General features: G+C 39.4%; 2 protein-coding genes across 5 annotated transcripts; both read right to left on the bottom strand.

Moving 5' to 3' along the window:
- Positions 1 to 207: 207 nt before the first annotated feature.
- bsg (basigin) lies at positions 208 to 12,293 on the bottom strand. 3 transcript variants are annotated; one of them, XM_010871619.4, is made up of 9 exons: positions 12,083 to 12,293; positions 7,413 to 7,763; positions 6,200 to 6,368; positions 5,352 to 5,440; positions 5,025 to 5,164; positions 4,507 to 4,780; positions 1,347 to 1,365; positions 850 to 913; positions 208 to 719 (listed from the first exon to the last, which is right to left on the bottom strand). In XM_010871619.4, the coding sequence occupies exons 1-8, from the start codon at positions 12,144 to 12,146 to the stop codon at positions 853 to 855; spliced, it is 1,167 nt and encodes a 388-aa protein (XP_010869921.3). In that variant the 5' UTR covers positions 12,147 to 12,293; the 3' UTR covers positions 208 to 719; positions 850 to 852. The 3 variants fall into 3 exon arrangements, with proteins under 3 accessions (XP_010869921.3, XP_010869920.3, XP_019904893.1); XM_010871618.4 differs by having other exon boundaries at positions 1,347 to 1,371; positions 12,083 to 12,292; XM_020049334.2 differs by lacking the exon at positions 7,413 to 7,763 and having other exon boundaries at positions 334 to 719; positions 1,347 to 1,371; positions 12,083 to 12,289.
- A 2,128-nt stretch (positions 12,294 to 14,421) lies between these two features.
- Positions 14,422 to 22,396, bottom strand: LOC105011532 (E3 ubiquitin-protein ligase RNF126). 2 transcript variants are annotated; one of them, XM_010871617.4, is made up of 9 exons: positions 22,288 to 22,396; positions 20,983 to 21,041; positions 19,829 to 19,889; positions 19,305 to 19,552; positions 19,044 to 19,112; positions 18,869 to 18,938; positions 17,185 to 17,278; positions 16,928 to 17,043; positions 14,422 to 16,004 (listed from the first exon to the last, which is right to left on the bottom strand). In XM_010871617.4, exons 1-9 carry the CDS (start codon positions 22,360 to 22,362, stop codon positions 15,855 to 15,857), a joined length of 942 nt encoding a protein of 313 aa, XP_010869919.2. In that variant the 5' UTR covers positions 22,363 to 22,396; the 3' UTR covers positions 14,422 to 15,854. The 2 variants fall into 2 exon arrangements, with proteins under 2 accessions (XP_010869919.2, XP_028977672.1); XM_029121839.2 differs by having other exon boundaries at positions 19,305 to 19,504.
- Between the last annotated feature and the right edge of the window lie 2,231 nt (positions 22,397 to 24,627).

The raw sequence follows: 24,627 nt of genomic DNA, 5'->3' as shown, positions 1-24,627 counted from the left end.
CTGCCCATCATTAACAACGCATAGGTCTGACATTGCTTGGAGTTCTTGCAGCCTGCATGGTCATGCCAATTACCTGGACCACACCACTGTACAAACCCATTGGCAATGAAAATCCAAGGCAGTTACATGGGGATAGTCTTCAACATTAAAACTGCCTCATTGGAAAAATAACTTGCACATTAATCCAGCAACAACAGAAGACATTTCTTAAAATCAAATATCTTTATTTAGATTGTGCAAGTTGGTACAGTTTACAGTGTTGTTAAATCTACTTTCTTGGTTACTAATAGGCAAAATAAATTACAGGTCTAACAATTCAATATGGCAACATACTTTAACTTCAATTGTACACACCCAGTCACAATACTGTACTAATCAGATTAATGCAACATACGGCTTCTGAACTGTCTACAATGTGGAGGTAAAAAAAAAAAGAAAAGGCTGCTTTAATAATTTTTTGCATCCACACATACAAAAACAGATTATACCACAGTAATAGTTTACACTGTGAACAAACATCTAGGACAGCAATAAAATACATGCATTTGTTTTTAAAAACTAAATGTTCCCTGGCGGCACAATATTGAGAGAAGTAGAAGCGAGAAGAAAGTCATTCCATTTCTCAGGACATAAACACATTGGAATTAGCAGGGTGCACTAAATCTGGTGGCACTCAGCAACCCAATGGACTTCATGGATCCTAGAAGATGGCCGTTAGGCTAAAAGGAGAGAGATTGATAATCAGACAAATGAAAGCTTTACCACAAGAGTTATGGCTTTGAGTTTGCAATCAGAATAAATACATCTGTAAAAGGCACATCTTATAAATTGATTCAAAAGCATACACACCTCTCAGTTTGAGTTCCTTTGCCTGACATCCCTGTTCTTGTGGTTTGCGGCAGCATTGCTTTTCCTACAAGACATTCAGAAATTAGTCACTTTAATTGCACTCGTTTACATAGGGGGAAAATGTATTACAGAGTGAAATGGCCATTCAGAAGGAATGAGAATCCCATGTAAGACATGTTTGTCTTTAAAAATGTGATTTGTTTACAAGGCAGAGAATTTCCACTTCCACATACGACGTCCCTAAACAGAACTGGATTCTGTGACACCATCTACAACCTGTGTCACAGATTTTAGCACTGCAGGACAAAAACTAAAAGCCAATGCTGACTTTTCTGCCTCCAAAGCTTGGAAGCAGAAAAGCATGACACAATCCTAGCGTTGTAACAATAACAGACTTATTTTACAGTAATTGAAATACAATTCTATCATTTAGATAATTGCATCATGAACCAGAATAGCGTTGTTTGGATGTCAGTGTGAAATGTGTAGCTACTCACAGTGGAGCAGATCCTGAGTCTTCATCTACACAGCAGCATAAGGACAAGAGAACAGATGGTAAGTCAACAGCTGAATTGGTAAGAGACAGTCAGGGTGTGAGACATTCTCCTTATGAAAGCCAGACAGAAAAGGCATGCTTTTCCACAGAATGCAAGAAACAGGGACAAGCATTTCTTTTAGTAAGCAAGCAAGCCATAAACGAGTCATGTGACTGTCAATTAAGCCAATGACGCAAAATAAAAACCAAGAATGTGCTGCCATTTACAATAAGCAGTGATCACCTACTTACAATAAAATACACATTTTTAAGAAGTGAGTTATGGACATTACTCAAGCACGCAGAAAGGGCATCCAAAAAGGAAAAATATCCATTGAATCAAAAATGGTAAGTGAAAACGGAAGCAATTCATACTGAAGATAAAAATGGGACTAACCAGAATCTACAAATACAAGACTAGGCGCACTCAGGCAACGCACAAGATCAATGACATGATATCCCTGTTAATAAAAGCCATCATGCATGGAGATCAAAATGCATTTGTCATGCAAGACAATATTCAAATAGCGAGTAAACTTCCTGCTTACATACAAAACATTGTTGATATCTGTATCCAGGAAGTCAACACTATGATGTCATACTGCTGTGCACACATTTTAAACCCAAAATCCTTAAGAGTTTCCAACACGAAACCATGACATTAAACCCATCTCCTCCATCTCTATATAAACCACATTACTTCCCTGACCCTTACAGTAGCATGACAAAGAAAATATTGATTGACGGGCATACAAATGTAGCCTAGATGGTTCCCCACACTGAACGTCCACAGGACAAGAGAAACTAATCCATGGTTTAGATCTTTAAGCAGCCATTAGATCTTTTTTATTAAAATAAATCAAAATGATATAAACAGTGTGAGCATTTACTTCATATCTGGTTTGATGGCATTTTAATATAATGTAGTACTTATTCTCTGAATTTCACCTAGCTTCCACATGGAAACAGCAGTTTGCATTCAAAAGGCATTTCCCAATCAAACAAGGTAACGTCTGGGTATTCAGAGGATATTCGATTTTCTATTGTCAATTTCCATGGAGAATCAGACACGGCAACTGTCTAAAAATATGTCACCACATCTATTACCAACAGCAGTGAATCCACGCGCAGTTCAAATCTGCATAAGCAGAGATACTGGAATTGGCAGGTAGAACGTTCTAGGGCTCTATACATTTCAAGTGTATAAAAACTCTGAAGACATTATGACACGTAGCGGAATTTTTAAACGTTTGTCCCAAAGTGTATGTTATCAATGGGAAAAATGTATTATCAATGAGAAACGTGAATGAAATCGCAATAAAGATTCTGTTCCTGAGGTAGTAAGACGCAACAGCGCAAACAACTAGCGTCAATCTTACTAATTAATTGGTTACCTGGTGGAAGATTTTAACTGTCAGGAGAGAAATGGTTGACGCACAGACAGCGCCTTGTCCTCACTTCAAAAGTTTTTGCTTGCTATGAGAATGCTCGTAATATAGACGGCAACTGAATTTGTAGTACCAGGCAGTAAATTTGGGCAGTAGAGAAAATGTGCTTTGGTAGGAGAATTAAAAAAATATATATATGTGAGCAAAACAGATCTCTGTAAATAGGTACATGTTTGGAACGAGTTTACAAAAATCAAGCCAAATCTACCGAAATAAAGTTGAAGATTGTAAAATTAGGGTAACTGCTGCTTTAACACTCCCAGGTCGCGATCCGCGGACCGTGCTCATGTGCATAAATATTTATGAAAATTGAATCGCCATAATCATCCTGTTTCAATGGTATATTATTTGTAGCCACTTTTGTTAAGCGTTCCGTGTATAATTTGGGTTGTCTGTGTATAGTTTGGGTTGCTATGGGAACCACAGCCTGCAGGAAGAAAACTTTTCACCAGGCAATGTCATTGACCACGCATCTTAGAAAGGCTAATGTGTAGACAATAATAGGGATTACAAGGGTGTACATCACTATATATGATGTTTTGAACCATAATACATCATATGTATTATAAATATGATATAATATGGGGGTGTTCTTGAGTTTTTGGGAAAAAGTTGGTCATTTTTCTGAGTTTATAATTTATAGAAGTCCAAACGTAACTAGCGATCTAGTGTCATTGCATGCAGAAAGAAGTGATAGACTTATTTTTTACAATAAAACCGTGTTTTATTTCACTGACCACTTAGGGTTAAAGATGTTTCAGAGTAATTAAGATGGTACAATTTCCACCACAATTTTTCTGACTAGAAAAGACATCTTGAAAACGGAGCCCGTCTTCCACTGTTCATTTATGGGTTTGATAAAATAACCACCTCTGTGATGCAGATGTAGAAGTACGGTGCACCTATTCCATTTGACAACTGACCAATAGAAATCCTGCCTTTTAGGACGCACCCAAAACCATCTGTTAACACAATATTGTAGCTTTATGGATATAATCTGATATTACAGTGCAATTTTACACACTGCCACTTTGAGATGGTTCGGCAATAAAAATAATAATAATCACACACCCTAAATACTTCCACAGATTTACAAGCTTTAGGTTGCGATGGCTGTTTAAAGAAAACAGAACCATGGATTAGGCAGAAAAATTGACATTCCACTTTAAAGTTCAGAAAAGTCTGAAAATGTCACTGAAAGTTAGTCCAATACCAAAACCAGTGGAAGAGTTCCTCATTAGCCTATGAAAGCAATGCATTCAAACCCCATAGCGTTGCGGTTACGTCATCCCAGGTCAATCACTTCAGTCTGACATGCAGTTTTGACAACTTACCAAAACGCAAAAGCAGCAGCGAACAGAGAAATAAAAATAAAAATAAAAAAACTGTACTAATAGTACACCAACTTGTTTAGATTGAATGGAACTAACAGCACACTTACTGATTATCAAGACGACCACTTACATAATAGAAAACCTGCTACATCCAAAGAAAAGGCAAACCTTTGAGACATTAAAATGGCAGCTAATGCACAGCAATCTTAGGAAAATGACAGTGCATTTTAAACTATGTCCAGCCACTGGAGGGCAGCAAACACTCACAGCCAAACATTGCCAAGGCAAGTTGTGCTAGTTCCCTAACCCTTCAGAAACAAGCGACAAAACAAGAACGTACCGTCGTTGATCTCATCTGGCTTTCTCCTCTTCTCGTAGATGAAGATGATGGTGACCAGGATGATCACCTCGGCCACAATGCCCAGGAAGGGCCAAAGGGCTGCCAGGCGGCTGCGGACGCGCAGGTAGATCTTGTCAGAGGCTTGGCCGATGTCGTTTTCGCCGTAGCAAATGTAGTCACCCATGTCGTTATCAATGTCCAAGTCTTCAATGGTCAGAGTGGTCCTGTTAGGAGTGCTCTTGATCGTATACCTGTCGGTGCCATTGGTTATGGCCTGAGAACACCCAGAGACATTACACCCAGAGACATTACACCCAGAGACATTACACCCAGAGACATTACACCCAGAGACATTACACCCAGAGACATTACACCCAGAGACATTACACCCAGAGACTCTTTCTAGAGCAGATTATTTGTTTCAACTATTGTAGTTGGATAGCAGAAGTGCACAAGGCATTAGTGTGGCTTGAATCATAACTGACTTCTAACAGACCGTACGTCTTAGTAAAGCATACCATTTTATCACCACTGTCAACCTGTTTGTACCACTTCCAGTCAGTGGGGAGGGGGTATCCATGGCTGACACACACCATCACCCCCTTGTCCTTCTCGTTCCCGTACTCTGAATGCTTGTAGGCAGAGACATCAGGAACAGCTAGTGACAAACACACAGTTGCAATAAATGTATGGGACAGCGCCAATGAACACCCTCATCTGCCTTATTACAAACAAAAAGGCTATTTAGACCTCACACTGCCTTACTCAGATACTACAATGTAGAAAGAAAATGGATAAAAATTACATGCAACCATATTTATAAAAAGTTAAATATAATGACTTACTCTTGACTTCAATGGCATTCTTAACCTCAGGATCAGAGAGGAAGACGCACACATACACTCCACCGGAACGAGAATCTATTCTAACTAAGCTAATGGAGAAGAAAATGCCACATGTAAGCCCTAAAGGTGCCAAACACACATTTTTAAAAGAAAGCCTACTCAAACAATTTCTAACATCCCAGTAAAGAAGACCCTTTGACTGTAAAACCATGCAAAGCACAGAGCTTTTCTGATGTGTTAATATCATAAATGTATGCTTTAAGTTAAGAAAAACTTTACATCTGTTTTGTATCTGCTCACAGGACTCCACATTCTGTCAAAGCATGTGACTGTAATTAGCCTATGGGCTTGAGCTACAGTGTTTTTAGAGTGTGGGCAGTCACACCACCAGCATAAATATCAGTGTCTGCCATTATATCGCTGAGATGAGTATAACAAAGAGACTACATTTACTGAGTACCAACTTTTTTTGAAACTAAAAATGAGCATGTATTTTCCCTAAACAATAACATTTCTCAGTTTCAACATTTGATGTGGTCTTTGTACTATTTTCAAATAAATATAGGAATAGATGACCTGCACATCATTGCATTCTATTTATATTTGCATTTTACGCAGAGTCCCAACTTTTTTGGAAACAGGGTTGTTCATAGTATATTACATTCAAATAATATCCATGTAAGGAAGAAGACCAATGACTGCCAGCTTCCAGAATGAGGACAAATGCGCAATGTCAAATCAGCAACTTCAACCCCGATAAATCATTTCATAGCTCAAGGGGAGTCCCATCCATTAGGTGGATCAAACAGACCAAGTAGCCATGCAGACACATTCTGCCTGCCACTTACTTGAGCTCGGTATAGAGAGCATTAGAGTCCTGCTTGGTCCCGTCAATCACTTTGTCATTCTTCATCCAGTAATGGCCCTTGACGGTGGACAGGGGGTTGGTGAGGTTGCATGAGAGAATGGCAGAGGTCTCGTTGCGCACCTCCATAGGTTGAGTCACAATTAAGGGATCTGTAAACAAACACACCACAACAATCAATGAGCAATCCTTTGATGTGAAAACATTAAGTAAGCTTGGAAGACATTACTATAGTTTGCCATAATTACCAGATGTCCTCTCTAGGACAAAACAGCTGAAATCAAAGATATTCAAACTACAAGGAACATATCGTATCAACATGTTGAGAAGGATAAGACCTCAATGACAGAGCTCAGGGCATAAAACTGCATTTAAATTATTTAGCTAGTTTATCAAAATGTTTATGTTTATTAACAAAATTGAATTAAGCCAAGAACAGTACAATATAAATGGCAGCACAGTACTTCAGAGGAAAATAATTAATCCCACCTTAATGAGAGGCCTGTCTAAACCAAGAGTTCAAAACAAGAGAAAGGAGCAGTTAAAGTGGGATGTTAATCTAGGAGGAGACCACAAGGATAAGCAACTGATCAAAACAAGCAGAAACCAGCAAGGTATGGTATAAGGTTGGAGTTTTAGTGCCAGAGAAGATGAAAGAATAGGGACGATTATTGGTTTGGTTCAGTTGGAGAAATCAAATAATATCATAATACTGGAACCTCAGGTAGAACTGCACCCTATGGCTGAAAATCATTCCAAAAGGGTTTCCATCTTCTGTTACTGTAGCACACCTAATGGAACCCAACAAGAAAATAACCACGCCATCATCTGACTCCTTATAAAAGAATTGCATGACTGAAAAATTAGATGCAGCCATTTGGCAGTTCGTCCCGCATAACCAGTATTATGAATTAAAAAGGATGTAAGCATTAAAATGGAGGTCAACAGAAAGACATGACAGTGAGGGTGGTGCTACAGTAGGCAGGACTCATCGGAGGTGGGGTGGGGGGGGCTAATCAGTGGTGAGTTTTGCCCTCTTCACTACTGGATGTCACATGGTCATAGTAAGGGGAGGGTGACGGGAGTCGGGACAAGACAGGGCAGAGGAGGGTGTGAGACAAGAACTGGACCGAACGCTGTCCTCTCTACAGGGAGTTGATGCCTGTATGCAGGCACCACCAACTCCTTTCACTCACATTCAAACACTATAACGTTAGCCTGTGAGCGGATCCACTTGATTTTGGGTGACTTCTTCAGCTCATTGCGGTCTGGGTCGTTGGAGGCGCGGCACTCGTACGTGCCCGAGTCATTGAGCGTGAGGTTCAAAAGGTGAATGGTGCTGGTGGCATGCTGGATGTAGGTGGCATTGATCGCGACCCGGTCTTCCCGCGCACCGTCAAACAGCTGTGTCATGGTCTCGTCGAGCTCATCAGCTTCTATGAACCACCACTGCACCTCGGGAATGGGGTCCCCCGTCACCTCACAGTGCAGCTCCGCACTTTGCTCAATGAGTTTCATCTGGGATAGGGGCGACTTAATATAGCCAGCTAAACAGGCCATTGTGAGGAGGGGAGGATTGATTGAAGTTTTTTGGACCATATTGATATAGGTTGGGTTTGGATTGGTTTAAGCACATTAGTCAATTTCATGAGGTGATAGTAAAGTGTGATGCAAGACAAGCAGGCAAAAAAAGAAAAAGAATAGGTTAATAGAACACATAAGAAGGCATATAGAGAGTATAGGTTTGAGTATCAAATTGAAGCAAATAACTTCATTACAAATGGATTGAGTATTTGATACTCAAACCCTCCATGGATAAAGAAAAGTTAAATGAAACATTAAAAGCAAAAGACATGGATAAAACCAGACATTTCATGAAGTTCAACTAAAGAATTGTGTGAAATGAATCACAAAAAGCAAAAATAGGCCAAGCAGATGAGTGATAATGGAACTATGTTGGAGACAGTGAAGTTCCTGTCGTTTTATTTGCACCAAGTGTAGGGCGTACTCACTAATCAGAATTTGACACTGAGGACATGGGTGAAGATTTATTGCCCATGAGGACCCAGATGAATTACATACAAGGAAAGCACTGTTGTATTAGCCCCATGTAGGGACATTCCTATTGAATACCACAAACAGTCCTAAAATCAACACAGGACAACAAAACCTGTGCAGCGCTTCAAACCGAACAGTTGCATAAACAACCCTGGAGATCAATGATGAGAACAGCTTGTGATCAAACTCAGGAATCCCCATGTTTGAAGCAAATAATACACAACCATGTACCGAGAAACACCCCATACTCTTTGTTAAACACAGTATGTGGCCATTAACTGAATCAGATGTGAATTGTGATGGAGGCAAACGCTCATGACTTTAAATATCATGTGACCTTATAGCTCAGGGTGGCGGGATCCATTTTCTATTACAAAAGGTCACCTTCATTGGAAATGCTGAACAGAAAAAAACTCAAGTAAATATAGACTCATGCCTGAATGAAAATCATTTCTAAATTAGGCAATTACTATTTCTGGCTTGTATCAAACTTTGTTTAACCTGCCAGAAGGTCCAACAGGGCTGGGATAAACATTCTGTTTGGAAGGCCATATAGGCAGCTCCGGTATCACTAGGCACAGAACTCGTGATGCCGACTACATCCTCACAGCAAAAGGACAAAGGCCTGTTGCATGGATTAGTGGTCAAGACAATACAGTTTTAAGGGAAAAGGATCACAATCCACAGCTCAAATAGGTATAATCTTATTGGTCTCAAAAACAATGGCTTGGCTAGAGCCAGAACAGAGGTGGGTAAAGTGACGTGTAATTGGCTTAGACACTGACTAAAAATGTAATTGACGATGATTTTGTTTTGTGCAGATGTTTTTGACGTCACCTAAGAAAACATCCACACAAAGTCTTAGACTGATATTGAGAATGATAGTGCAGTAGGAGAATTCAGTTGGAGTTGCATGGTCAGATTTTAGTGTAACCTAACTACCAATTACATTGACAGAAAATGGGTAGGCTGGACAATCAACTTACAATTTAGAAGTTGTAGGTGCGTACAGACTCCCAGATAATACCACATTTCATAAATGTTCTACGTTTTGCATAAACAATCACACTCGTATTTTAAAGCGGAAGTACTTAAGTTTTGTATTAACACATCACTGGATCATAGATGAATACCTGCCATACCAGATGGTCCCAGGCCGGCATCTGAAAAACTTCTGTACTGTGTACTGCTGCTAAGGGAAAAAGTGGTCAGCTAGTATGCATTGATTGCAATTTTTGCAACTGCTATCAGCTTCTAATAACATCAACTTAACCGCAAGGACAATATTAGCTTCTTAGAATAACAAACGGTTTTAACCAAATGGCTATAACTAACTGAAAAACTATTGACCAATTTGGTTAACAGGCTAACTTTGTGGATAAAGAGGCAAGCTGGCTAGGTAATTATGAACTCAAGACCTGCTTGAGTTCACCAACCCGTGTTCTAGAACTAACTTTATGACCTAAAGATTAGCTCACGACGTAGCAGGAGTGAAATGTAATTACTTGTCCTGATCTGATTGTGCCATAACAGGGCCCATTCTGTTTCTTCAGAAACATTTGTACGCCCCCTCTAAAGGCCAAAATTACCTACTGTAATGTGCCACACCGATTTGGGTTTGATGTTAGTTTTGAAGCAAATTTCCTGGAGTTCTACATAGTATAAAATTACATTTTAAGTATGTTCTCTTAAATTAGTCAGAAAGCAGTATTATCTAAACAGATGATTACATCAATTGATAGCAACATTAGGCTATATAACATTATTCTCCAGGGAAAAATCTATTATTTGACAAGACCCACTAAGCTACCTGACATGCATTTACAATTAGTGGTTGAATAAAAGACTAACAGGCGTTGTCGACTTTTGGTCTCTCAGTGTTGAAAACAAAATCACAATTGGTCAAACTCCATTTCAAAGAATCAAAAACCCAAAGAAAAAGGACATCTCTACTCAATCTCCTTATTGTTTTTTAAGCATTGTTATAACCTGACGTGTGACTGACAGCAAAAACATGGTTACACTCAACCAAATATTTGGGGGAAGTAATACGAAAATTCAGGGTTTTTAAATAGGCCTGTACTCTACAATGGGAAACATTTATGGAAGGTATTTTACAAACTCCAAGTGACTGAATGTAAATAGAAGTTACTGGAAGCTTATGGTTGCAGTCATTGCAGCTGCCATTTACCAAACAATGTCAGCATTGATACACTGTCAGTATTTCATTATCCACCAACTAATGGGACCACAAATTGGTCCTCTCCATTTACTACAACTCCCACATTCCTCAGGAAATGCCCGTTAAGTTCCATTATGACTTATCAATGCACAACCACTGCTTCAAAGCTCAGTAAGCAATTTCTTAAGGTTCCCTCTTTTACACATTCTCACCATGATACAAATCTACCCTTTGGTTTGCAAAAGTTGAAATTGCCTAAAGACCGTCTTGCCTTTTCAAACTGTAGAAATATATATATTTTTAAATACAGTCATTCACACGACCCATATTAACAGGACAGTGTCTCTGACCTCTCTCAGACTGACCAATGAGTAACTACACCCACCTGATTAGAATACCACAGTTGTTGGGAAAAGCAAAAAAAATATTTCACAAGATGAAAAGGAGACCGCATTACAAAGTTTGGAAACCAATGCTATAAAGCACTGTAGAAACGACTTTGATGTTTCATAATCTTTTCACGGTACTATAAATTAATACAACAACCAATTTAGAGACAGTCCAAATTAACAATGGGTGCATGGGGCACTGCATGCAAGCCTTATCAAGCACTCCAGGTTGCGTAACAAACTGGCATGGCTGAGGCACTTCTTGGAATGTTAATGAGATTAAACTAATCTAATATTATTTTTTACAGTTTTTGCAAGTTCGTAAACCCAATTTCTGGTCATTTCTGGTATAACAAATTGAAGACAATTGCAATAACAAATGTGATATTTGGTGTGAATTGAAATGTGGTAGTATGAAGTACTACTTGGAAAAAAAGGTACGAAAACAGTCCTAAATAGAGGTAAAACAGGCGTACTCTCGTGTGGACATATTTACGAAACAGTAATTTATGACACTGGGCACGTGGTATTAAGACAAGGAACGACATTTGAGACAAACATGTCTACACCAGTTTAAAGAGCGCAGGTGACTCAAACATAATTAGCGCGTTGGCCCTCTAAAGACCACTACGAACATCAATAAGGTGTACCGGGTAAAAACAAAAAAGCGGTGTTACAAATGTAATTAGGTAGTCAGTAGAAACCGACTTCGATTACTAAATGTAGCAACCTGATTTTCTTCAGTGTTACAAACAACACTATTTCCAGAACTAGATAGTTATTTAGGCTCTACATAGCTAACATTAGCAGGTTAAAACGTATATCTGGCTTTAAAGACTACGAGTCGTCCCACAGAACGAGGTGACCCCAAGAACAACGGGATTTAACAACCAATAATACTAATTGTACAGTAGCTAGAAAACGCTGGCTAGCCAGCCTAGATACCGACACGAACGTAACGCAGCTGAATGTAAAATGTAAGGCCTCTACTGAAGTTAGTTACCTAACATTATTAACTTTACCATGTGTTCATTCTCTAGATGGCAAACCCAGAGAAACTTAAAAAGCGTTGGAAAATATGACGGTCGCTCTCGAATGAAACTTGAGCACGGTTCAAATTAATAATTGAAAAGCGCTAGGGGACGTTAGCTTGTTCGCTAGCAATTCAGTTAACACTGTACTAGTTAGCTTAGTCAAGCTAAAGAACGTTAGCTAACTAGATATATACACATCTTACCTGCAAGGGCATTGCCTCGGTACAAGCACAATATCAGGGTACAGAAACCCCACAGCAATTTCATTTCGTCGATTTTCTTGCCTGTTGTAGATATTTACTGTGAATTCGAAATGGTTCTAACAGGTTATTTGCTGGAATCTCCTCCACCATCAAGCGAGTCCTTCGTCCTCTACTTGCTTCTCACGCGCCCAGGACGTAAACTAGCACGTACAACACGTATGCGTAATATGACGCTTAAGCGCATCTATCTAATCTTGGCGTGACACTAGACATTCTAAATTGTGTAATGTTCAATGTAACGTTTGCATTGTTCCAACTTGTAGGATTGCACGTCACGTTTCCGCCAAACATTATGTTTCTGAACGGCATTTGTTGTATCGTGAGGTGTTGTTTGAAGCAGAGACGAGGTGACGAAGAGATGATTAATGATATATGTTACTCCCTGCCACCCCAGAGCTACCTCAAACGGATATAAACAGATTGAAAAACTACAGGACGATGGCGACTGTGAAGAGACATTTTCATAAGTGCACGTCGTCTGTATTTTATTTAACATTTTTTATTTAACGGACTATTATGTATGGAAATGTTAACGGCTTGCTGCCTCCCTGTAGTTTGTGGTCAATCGTCTGTTATAAACCAGACGGTTCGAGTCCTCAATGTGATTGGCTAAAAGCGGTGGTACATGAAACACGGAAGACCAAGCAGCAACACATTGATGCACGGTAACTAGGAAAACATCCCTGCAGGGTCAGAATCTAACAAGAATCCTAGTGCGGAGCCAGACTCTGAGGGGTGACAAGTCATCTTCTGGCTGTGCCGGGTGAAAAGTACTTGATCTTTTTAGGCCACATACATTTTTGTGCATGTTCAGATGACCAGTGGGTCAATAAATACTGATAGGTGTAGCCAGACTCCAGATCATCTACACAACAAAGTGGACAAGTAGGCCTACAGGGACGACCAAGTGGGTTGTGGGCAATGAAGATAAACTCAGACAGGGCCAGCCAGGCAGGAAATAGCTCCACCCACTTGTCGAGCACCAGACTACCAAAAGGACACCAACCAACTGCAAACCACCCTGAGACAGGGCCGAGTATAACCCACAAAAAGTGCACTCCATTAGCAAAAGCGTTAGGGACAGCATGAGGTCAAATGAGCAATCCAGTAACTCAATAAAAGAATTAGAGAGAGAATATTCCAGTGGAGAATGGACAGCAAGGATAGTTTGTAAATCTAGTGCATTTCCATAAACTTTCACACCCATGAGCCAGACTACAATTGATCATAGTCCCTACTGAAGAAATTAGACTTTAGTAAAGACTTAAAGGTTAATACTGAGTCTGGATCTCTCTTGTGAATCGGCAGCTCATTCTACATTAATGGTGCTTTAAGGGATTTTTGAGAAATTCTAGGTACAATAAGGAGATCAGCATCAGAGTACCGTAGAGTATAGGCTTACATGACAGGTAAGTAGGAGCAAGTCCATGTAATGCCTTGTTAACCGTAAAAAAAACTAGCCATCACAGGCAACCAATGAAGAGTGAGTAGTATCAAAGTGATGTGATTTGGTTGTTTTGGTTCCAGTCAAGATTCTAACAGCTGTATTTAGCACTATAAGTAAAGTTTATTTAGTTAATCAGAGAATTGTGGTCATGCCACAACGATTTGTCTTACAAAAAATAATTCTGGCTAGCAATTCATCATAAATTAATTGTGTTATCTTCTGGTGAGTGTACTCCTTGTCCTTAGGGTAATAAATGAGATATGAGGTCATTTATCTAAATATGGCAATAGGAGACAATACCAGGAGTAAATTATAGCCCTTCAAAACACTTGTTACCTCCATTTTGCAATAAGACTTTCTAAAGGTTCACAAAAAAATCAGCTTGAATTATTTGGAACAGTATAAATTGTTGCTGTCTTAGGCACTAACATTGTAGGTTTGTGACAAAATGTAGCAATTTTGTATTATACTCCCCCCTAGTGTCAAACGAATGTAGGCACAAGCAAATGCATAACTCACAGAGCAGCTGAATTTTGTAAAGGCTGTTTAAGACAAACAGAAATTAGTGATATTTTGCTTACTAATTGCCCATAGATCTGATTTTATTTATTTGTAAAATGACCAACTGTTAACAAAAATAATAATTGGGCTGGCTGTGTAAACATAGCATTAGATAACCTATAAGAAATAAGATATTGGTCTGATAGTACTGGGAGTTGGTGGGGAATATATTGTAATCTGTATTAATGTTTTAATTACAGAGCACAAGACTTCCAACTCAACGTTTATGATTTATATAACAGAAGTGTAATTACACACCAGTACAGAACGATTCATTTGAAAAGAAGCATCCAAACATTTTTATTTTCACATCAGTTGGTGTTTTGTAAAGGGTTTTACATAATCAGCAAATGAATATTAAAATCTATATTTCATTATGAATCTTACATAACATACTTTAAAGTGGATATCTCCGTAAGGTAAAACAGTGCCAGATCTGTTATCGTCCATTTCATGCGACTGAGCACAGGACCCTAGAGCCTCCTACTACATACTCATGTCGAGGGTATACCACAGAGTCAGAGATGGTCAGCTAACATGAATAAACAACCATAAATAACCACTACTATTCTGGTTCATAAAAAAAAAAAATACACCTTCCACTCATTGCACTTAGATGTGTTTTTGGTCATTTGTCATAAAGCTTTTCCTTCTCAAAAGTTGTCAGAATTTAGGCAAATGATCTGGTTCTTTAGTATACCCTTCTTATCTTTCCAGCAATCAATTCTGTGAAATGCTTTTATAACAATAACAGTGTCCTGGTGGTTTCACTTCCATGGATTTCAGCTTTTAAGTAAAACAATAACCAAATGCACTAAGTCTTTTTGATTATATGTGACTGATTAAGGAAAAGTTGAATTAGAATGTTTTATGCACCCCATGTAGATCCTTTCTATACCTAAAGGGATTTCAGTAACCTTTGACTTAATTCAGTTAAATTCTAAAATAAAAGACAAAGCCTAATGTAGTTTGTTTTATAATTGAAAGGTCAAAGCAATGGTACCAGTGCAACTTCAGTCAGTAAGAAACCAATTTGGGGTTAATTCAATGTGAAATCACATTGTTTTAGGGTCAGTTGTTTTTCTGAGCAAAACACTTCAAATGTGATAGATGTTTCCAACCCACCGAAACACCTGCAAACCCAAACCAAGAACATGTCCTATACTCAGCCTTCCTTCTATCCTAAAAATCTCTTTAAAGGGCCTTTAGGTTTACAGATATGGATGCTACTTAAAAAAATAAAAAATATAATGTACACTCACACTTTGTCTTAATCACTGTGCAGCTAAAGTATTACAAATCATACCTCCGGAAGTAAAATAAGAACTCTCTCAATCCTGATAAGACAAGAATCAGAATGCAGGACTAACTGTCGTCCTGTTGTATGATGAGGTTATCCAGAAAAGGGACCCTCCTAAAGTTACTATCCTCCATATCCTTCCCAAGAAGGGGGGGGGGGGCGCGAATCCAGCCTTCCACCCAGTGAGGAGGAGCATTCCTGAAGGCTCGAAGAGAGCCTCGAGTTGGGCAGACACACAGACTTTCATTTCACTGGATCCCCGCTGGCTCCAGTCCAGTGAGAGTCAGTGCTCCAGTGCAGGAGGCTGGGTGGGTGCTATTAGCTCCACTCTATGGGGTAAGACAGTCAGAGCAGTGGCCAAGGCGGGGCAGCTCCCAGGGCGGTATGGGGAATGGTTTTTATAATTAGGAGTTGTTGGCTGCGTTCTCATTGCCGGTTGAGCTGGACGATGGGGGTGTAGAGGAAGAGGCAAAGTTGATCCCTGATAGCCCTGGAGGATTCATGGCTGTGTTCTGTCCACTCAAGCTTTTCCTGCACACTGGACAAGTGTCATGCTGTGAAAAGCACACAGGGCACAAAACACAAAATACTTCACTATTTACCGGTAATGAGTCATCTTCACAAAGCTTTGGTTTCAAACACCAGAACACTGATATTATAAGCAGGATCAGCAGTTTTGGACCACTTAACCGAACCATGATTCTAGCCCAATACATTTCCCTAGTAAGGTCAGAGGGTGAAGATAACAGTGTTGGCACCCATGTTTCCTACTTACTCTTTCAGGCAAGTACACGTCCACATTTTCTTTTGAACACTTAAAAATGTGCTAAAATTACTTTATGTACGCATATACCTAATAATGTAATATTGAAGAGAACTTGTTGTAACACTATGGTATGCAATATGGTGCCCCTATTAGAAGCATGATGTTTATTAATCTGTAAAGTTAAAGTTATCATGAACTTCGCAGGGTGTTAAGAGTGCACATTTGAGTTTGACACTACTTTACAATAAACATTCAGTTTCTTATTTTGGTAAAATAACACATGAATAAGCTTGGCTGCTGTTTGACAAAAACAATTAATGTTCTTATCCAGAGTAATATCATCAGGCAGAAAACGGTGTAGTTATAGTGTTGGGCCAGATCCCAAAAGAGTTGCTGATTTTAATCCCAGTGCCAAGGTGAAACATCCGTTACTATGCCCTAGGCATACTGAAATTGCGCAATAATTTTGCTCTATAAAAAAGAAAAGTCAACAATTTTTTTTTTTTAAAAAGTCTATGAGAGCTGTTGGCTAGAACACATTGGATTTTTATTCAGTACTTGAAAGCGCAAGAGAAAAAAAAAAGGTATATAGCATCACTCCACAAGTATATTTGACAAAAACATGCCACTTTATTCTGATTTAAGAATAGAATTAATAGAAACGTATTAAATGACTGCAGGACAAGAGGGGCACGAGTGTGACGGTCTTACCTGTTCGAGCCAGGGTACAATGCAATCATTGTGAAACAAATGATTACATGGAAGTTGCCTAACGTTTTCGCCAATACTGTAGTCTTCTTTACACACCGGACATTCTAGATCAGAGCCTGGAAATCCCAAAAAAAGTTCAACGACACCTCCAATCTGTATTACGCACCAATTTCCATAGACAAGGAACTAGGTCACAAGCCCAGCCCATATCGACAGGCTCCATGGTGAGGCACTTCGTCTGTGTTCATGTCACTCACCTACATGCTCCTGTGTGATTAGGACTGTGGGGAGGCTCTTGATTTTGTCCCTGTCAGCTGGAGGGGGGCCAGTGTTCTCAAACTGATTTAGTAACTATGGGACACAAAAAAAATAAAATACAGTATTTGTGGTTCAGCAGATCACCATCATTCAATAGGTTTTTAACTAACAACGGAAGTTTAAAACAGTGGTTTAAAAAACACCGAACCATGGATTAGTGTCTTCTGGCCCATAGAATAATCTCAGGGTAAAGAACCTAAGTTGCAAACTTGCATTTACATTTCAGTCATTTAGAGGACACTTTTATCCAGTGACTTAGTGGATTCCTCTTAGACATCAGGGAAGACGGTGACATTAGAAGCCATTTTTCTTAGTTTCTGATGTTTTGAGAGTTTGGGAAAGGACTGTTTTGTAGGCCAGGGGTAGCTGGTTGTACAGTTGAGGCAACGGGACAGACGAGAGCTGTGACTTGGCTGAGAGGGAACTGCCCTTCTGTTGGGACAGGACGCCAAGACCAAGGGTGGTAGAACACAGCACTCAGGTCAGAATGTAGGGTTGACCCGTTAGTGGAAACGTACCAATCCCATTCACAAAATGTCACTGCGTTTTTGCCATGTACTTTCTTTAAAATAATCATAATAATTCCAGTAATAATCACTGAACACAAATATAAGACACCACATTAACAGTGTTGGTCTAGCATTGCATAATCTAAAATTAAACATACTAGAAATGTGTCCATTTGCACAAGTCTATATTCCCATTCAAATGAAATCCATAGATTACAGCCAATTTATTTATTTCATATTTCCATATATAAATTGTGTACGTTTCATTTGTATTTTTGTTCAGTATAATTTTTTAAAAACTTTCCCTGATAAAATAGAACATTGTTGCTGTAAGATATTTAATGAGAACTATAGAGAAGAGTTTTTGACAGTGATTTAGGCCTAGTCCACACATACATGGGTATTTTTTAAAACAGGATTTTTTCTCCTTCATTCTTAAAAAAATCCCTTCCATACAAGCAGTTAAAAAAATTAATAAAATAAAACTCTGTCCACTTGAAAACACACGGTCAAGCACTGTCAAAGAGCATGCCAAACCAAAAGGCGACCATATAACCCTAACCCTAAAGCCATTTTGGCCAATCAGAATCCTTATTACTGTTATTACTGGTTCTGGCAGGCTAACAACAATGGCGTGTGCGCTGGATGTAGCAGTGACCTCCGTAGCACATTCTGACCCCATTGCTCCTCAACATAGTGAGAAAGGAACTGTATATTTGTGTAAACATGTAGCCTAAGAAGTCCTGTTGCAAGATTAAAGCCAGCACTATTTTGGCTACATCTGCCATTGCACAAAATCGCCTCATATAGACAAAGGATAGAACAGCGCACACTAACATCACAAGCCAAAATCTCAGTTTTCCCAGTCTACACGTAAACACTGAAAACTGAGTCCCTGAATATCTTCACCCAGGAAGGAGTTTTTCCAAAAGGTCTGTTTTCAGTGACCTAAAACACAGTGTGCGTGTGGACGAAAGGCCAAAACGCATAGAAAAAACACCTGTTTAAAAAACAACAAAAAAAGGCCTGTGCAGACTAGGCCTTAGTGGAACAGAAACACTTGGGAACCGCTGATTTAGTTAGATTATGTGTTTAGTTTACAGTCCTTAGGTACCTGTGTAATGATTGCATCAAGTCCATTGGCACCCCAGGCGTAATCCATAGGGTTTGAGTGAAGCACACCCCTTCAGAGGAATATGAACAAATGTCAGCTGGAAGACCTGACCAGTTTTACACACAAACAAGGGAGCACATATAGCAACCAGTATCTTGAGACTAACTTTACTCACCAGGGGCCCACACCAATATTTTGCATTGCCGTAGGAGCAATTATTCCATTCACTAGCTGCTGAATGATTCTACACAAGAGGACAATAAAACGTGGTTATTCCTGCATCCAGAAATCGGACTTAGTTTCATATTTGTTAATAAATAAAATAGACAACAAGCCTAGTTAACAGATTCCAGCAAAAAGGCACAAGCTCTTCCCTGAGAACTCGCAAAACATATGTGCGAACCATAGAAGAGGGCCCACCAGCCACGGAGCTTACCCTTCTAAAGTGGGGACTCCCTCTTGTCTCCCAACCTGCCTCCGGACACCATGACGGCCCCGAGGTTGCCTGGCGCTGTATCGCTGCCGTGACGCCATCTCCCGTTCTCGCCGGTTGTCTGCATCGCGGCTGTCCTCTGTCCCTCCTCCGCCCAGGCCCGCTCCAAATTCAAAAGTGTCGTCAAAGACACCCAGAGCAAACTGCCCATAACCCGAGGGAAATGTAAACATCTGTGAAGGGTCCACATTCTACAAGCAAAGGACATTTCACAAAAATGCATAGTCAACACAAATTAAAACACCTATTCAGAAAGAAAATAAGCATGCTCTCACTACTGTCATTTGCTCTGGATACGAGCCTCTCCAAACAACATAAATGAAATATGTAATGTCAGTCATGAACCCGGTCAGATTTCACCTGAATAAATATTTACAGAACGGATGAAGGTCATTTTACGTTTGCTAGGATAACAGTACTATTGTCCAGACTTTTTCTCAACAAGCACAGCAAATAAGCTTAAAAACCTCAAAAGGCTGTTGGTTCTGGTCACCACTGGAGATGGTAGATGTGGACCCATTTTCACTGCTGTACAGGAAGAAAAAAACACAATTAGCCTCAAATTTTTGGGAGAAAGACTACATTTGGTGTAATCATCAGTGATAAATATAATCTGGAAGAAGCTGGACTAGAACTAAAAACAATGATCATATTACTCCCTTCACTTGCATTCAGTGGGAGTGATTTCAATGCGTCCAATTATTCAAGGTGTCAAGCGGGAAAAACCTCAAAAAATACAGACAGAACATGCTGAAGATGCACAGATTGCATTGGCAAAGAGGAACAGTGGTCACAGGTCAAAAATGACCAACAGGGTTAGATGGACACACAAAAGGATAGTTCCTCAATGCCCTAAAAGCTGTTCTGAAGGCTAAGTGAGACCTTACACCTTTACTAGTTCATTGCTATTAAAATATTGCAATTATAATACGCAAAAGTCTATAGGTCGACGGGGCTACAGTCTGTCCTGTCTGCTGTAATATCTCCTGTCTTCTCTCTCCGGGGTTGCTAGCACTGGGTTGCTAGGCCTCAGCCTCACTCTTGGCCCAAGTGAACCATGCCTGAGGACAACCCGGCCTGACAACTCCTAGTTGTCCCTGTCCCAAAGTACACTTGGTTGTGTTTCTGATCGAGATTCTTCCGGACAACTCCTTGCTGTAGCAGTCCACAGACTATGCTGCTGTTTGTCTAGTCCTCCTTACACTTATTTATGAAAACCTCTAGCTTTTCTTCGGAGGTTGAGATTCATTGCCCATTAAAACCACTGTGATCATTGTTCAACACACAGATATGAAAAGCCAACTGACATTTAGTCCTGATGAGAAGATATTTTTGACTCACTGGTCATCTTGAATATCCCGCTGAACGATCTGGCCTGAAAATGGCCATGTACTCATTATCTTCATCCAGAAGAGCCAGGAGAGGACTGGCCACCTGCCAGAGTCTTTTCTAAGCTACAGTCTTTCTAGGAAATGTTTCCCTTCTACTGTGCTTAAATATTTTGATGCTTGCTCTTTGAGGTTTTAGGCAGGGTGACTTCTGATGTAAATCTATTGATGCTTTGGTTTAAATATTTTAGTAAGGATGTCAAAAGAAAGCTCTGACATCATATTTAACAAACCTTCTCTCCTCCAGTAGTTCCTCAATGAAGCCAGATTCACACCGAGGACATGTGTAATCCTGCAAACAAACATTGCAATGCCCTTTTAGGTGTCAACTCTGAATCCAATCTACAACAGACAGGTAGCAAATTAACTATTGAACCTCTATTCACTTCTTTCAACTAACAATATAGCCAAATTGAAAGAGAACAGAATGACTGGTTGATAACAAAATAGTAGATCATTAATAATAATTTTTAAAAATGAAAGACTTGAATTGTGTTTAGCATTATTCAGTTGTAATTACCAGCAAACTGTGAAAAGCCTACTGATGAACTGGTTTCATTGTGAAAGACACCTTTAGTACTCTATGACAGACTGTTCCAGCGCCCGCTATTCTGGTGTAACTTACTGAATGGCGCACACACAGCAAGATAGAATGCACTCTGCCATTGTCATAGTGACAGTAGAATTTCAACAATATAGACATACTTTTGCGTCACTGGAATCTGCTAGCAAAAGAACAACCAATCTCTTCGTGCATACCCTTTCTAGAGAAAACTGTAATGCGATCATGGAAAAGTTTACAATAAAACCTTTCCTTGAGAAATGAAACATTTCACATGACTAACTATTCACAGCCTCTGCGTGCAGTTCATCTTAATGTGGTAAGGCCTACTACAGGATGTTTGGATACTGAATGAAATAGCTTACAAATCGTTCATAGACTAGTTCATACAGACGTAACTGCAATCATCGCGAGCCTTTGCATTGCTTAGTATCGCGAACTAATATCATTAAAAGAAAGAGCCTATTCTGACATTCATAAGAGTGCTTGTCCGATGTTATCAGATTTCTATCTATAGCTAGTTAACTAACATCCTAACTATATAACTCACATTCACGATGGTAGTTAAATGAATGAGCTACAGTAAAAGCAAACAGGAATAACTTATACGTTCTTATAAATACAAATTCTGATTTGCACATACAATAATCTAGTCATTTAGCTAGCCTGACAGAAAAACTAAAAATACCTTAAGTTAACTAGCCGGCAGGAAAGGATAGTGTTAGATTGCTTTAAGTAGGTACCTATCGAGCCAACAAACGAAGACAACTGTCTAACACTAACACTCAGTTGCAAGACGTGAAACGTAGTGTACTGACTGTACATCTTAGCTACTAGCCAACTGTGGCTGTAGACGTGTTAGCTATTCTGAAGCGTTAGCTAGAAATGCTAATAACAAAAACCGTTTAAGACTAACGACAACATATCTACTCTGATCGACTATTTTCAGTTACTGTTTCTTGACAAGGTTACTTACGGGTGGGCGAGGGCTGATCTCTTCAGAACATCTGTGACAGAAAAACCGGCTGGGCCATGGAGGTGCTTCCGCCATCTTTTTTGGATCAGGGTTAAAGGATTCAGAGGGAAAGAGACGGTAAACTACGGAGAATTGTAGAGGACAAGAATCACGACGCGCCTACATACAACGCTTTTTCCTACTTACTAAGTACAATCTTTATAGGTCATGTTTCACTTTAAACCTGCCAACCCACAGTGAGTAGTGCACACACATATCATTTTCATGATCATCATATTTAAAAAAAATTACTTGTTACTATTTAGTATGAAGTGCTATGAGCAACAGAGCATCATGTTAAACATGTTAAAAATATTTATTAGCCTTCACACGGAGTGTGTAGGGATACCTTTATAGTCATGTATAATGTATGCAGACACATGGTCAACAGGTGCAGTTGTTGTTCAACCAAACATTAGAATGGGGAAGATGTGTGATCCAAGCAAATTTGACCATTGTATGATTATTGGTGCCAGACATGTTGGTTCTAGCATCTCAGAAACAACTGACTGTCATGCACTACAGTCTCTCAAGTTCACAGAGATTGGTATGATAAACAAAAAACTGTCAATCAGTGAAGTGTGTCCAGACTCAATCACGCTGACAGAAAGGCCACAAATAGTTAGATAACCAGTGGTGTGCTGAAGGGCATCTCTGAACACACAACAAATTGAAGTGGAGGGGCTACAACAGCCAAGAACCACACTGGGTTCCACTCCTCTCAGCCGAGGACAATACTGGGTTCCACTCCTGTCAGCTAAGAACAGGAAGTTGAGGCTATCGTCATCACCTTAACTGGATGATTGAAGATTGAAATAAGGTTTCCTGATCTGACAAATCAAATTTTTTGCTGTAACATGCAAATGGTAGGGTCAGAATTTGGCATTAATTAACTGCGTGAATCCATGGATCCATCTTGCCTTGTGTCAATAGTACATGCTGGTGGTGAAGGTGTAATGGTGTGGGGAACGTTTTCTTGGCACACATTAGGTCCCTTAACATCTGAATGCCAAAGCTTACTTAAGCACTGTTGCTGACCATATACAATCCTTTATGGCACAGTCTACCGTATTTTCAGGAGGACAATGCATCATGTCACAAAGCACGCCTCATCTCAAGCAGGTTCCAAAACATGATAGTGACTTTAATTTACTCTATTGTCATGCACAATCCCCATACCTGAAACCAATAAAGGTTTGAAAACATAATTTAATTTCAATCATCTTCTAGGTTGTGTTTTATAAATACTACCATAGTAGCCTTCATAAAGCTATGATGTTATGTTAGCTTTGCTGTAGATACTCCTACTATATAATATATCTGGCTTTGCTTAGCCTGGCTAGTTTAATTCAACATTTGAGATTTGTGGTGTTGGTGTCTTGTTTGCACCCATGAAGTGTTAACTCATCTGTTAACTGATGAACATAATATAACACAATTTTCACAGAAAGTTGGTACGCTGCATCGAATGCACATAAAAATAGAATGCAATTATGTGCAAATCATTTATCATTTAAATAGTAGAAAGACAACATATCAAATGTTGAAATTGAGAAAATGTTGTTTTGGGAAAAATACATGCCCATTTTGAATTAGATGCAAGCAATATGTTTACAAAAATGTTGGATCACCTCTTCTTTTAACAATACGCTTGTAGTAAATTACAACTTGCTCTTTAGTGTCAGCTGTGGACTACATGAACTAGAGACCTCAAAACTCATTTCAATACCTCAAAGCGGCCCGTTAACATTGTACTGTAAAGTTAAATGACCTCATAGTTGGCGCTTAACATAACACAAAATCGCTAATATATGTGCTAAAACTGTATGTATGTGTCAGTGTCAGTGTGTGCAATTCATTTACAGTAGGTTGTTGTCCCAGCAGGTGGCAGTAATACCTCATTTAAGGGTATATGTTACCTCAGGTGACCGCTTATATACAACATCAAAAACAACACAGAACAAAACTATAAACACAATATGTACATTGTTTTCCCTATTTAATGAGCTGGAGTACAAGACCCCAGACATTTTCACATACACACACAAAGTATAGACTCACTGTTCTCACTCTTCAGATAAAGTTCAATAAAGCTTTTCCACACGGTGGTGCTTTTGGGTCCTAATTGCAATATTTCAGCTCAGCATCTAACGTCCTTATTACTGTCAAGGATTGTGTTAATGGCTAAATTTGTACCTACATTTTGGCAACCAGCTTTTTGCCTTATGCGACGCCTTATGAGGCTCAGTTGGTAGAGCATGGTGCTTAAAATGCCAGGGTTGTGGACAGAATGAAAAGAGT

This window comes from Esox lucius, chromosome 8 (genome assembly GCF_011004845.1).
Source record: "Esox lucius isolate fEsoLuc1 chromosome 8, fEsoLuc1.pri, whole genome shotgun sequence".
Taxonomy (NCBI): Eukaryota; Metazoa; Chordata; class Actinopteri; order Esociformes; family Esocidae; genus Esox; species Esox lucius.
The sequence above is the reverse complement of the archived record's forward strand: the minus strand, read 5'-3'. Positions and strand labels throughout refer to the sequence as shown.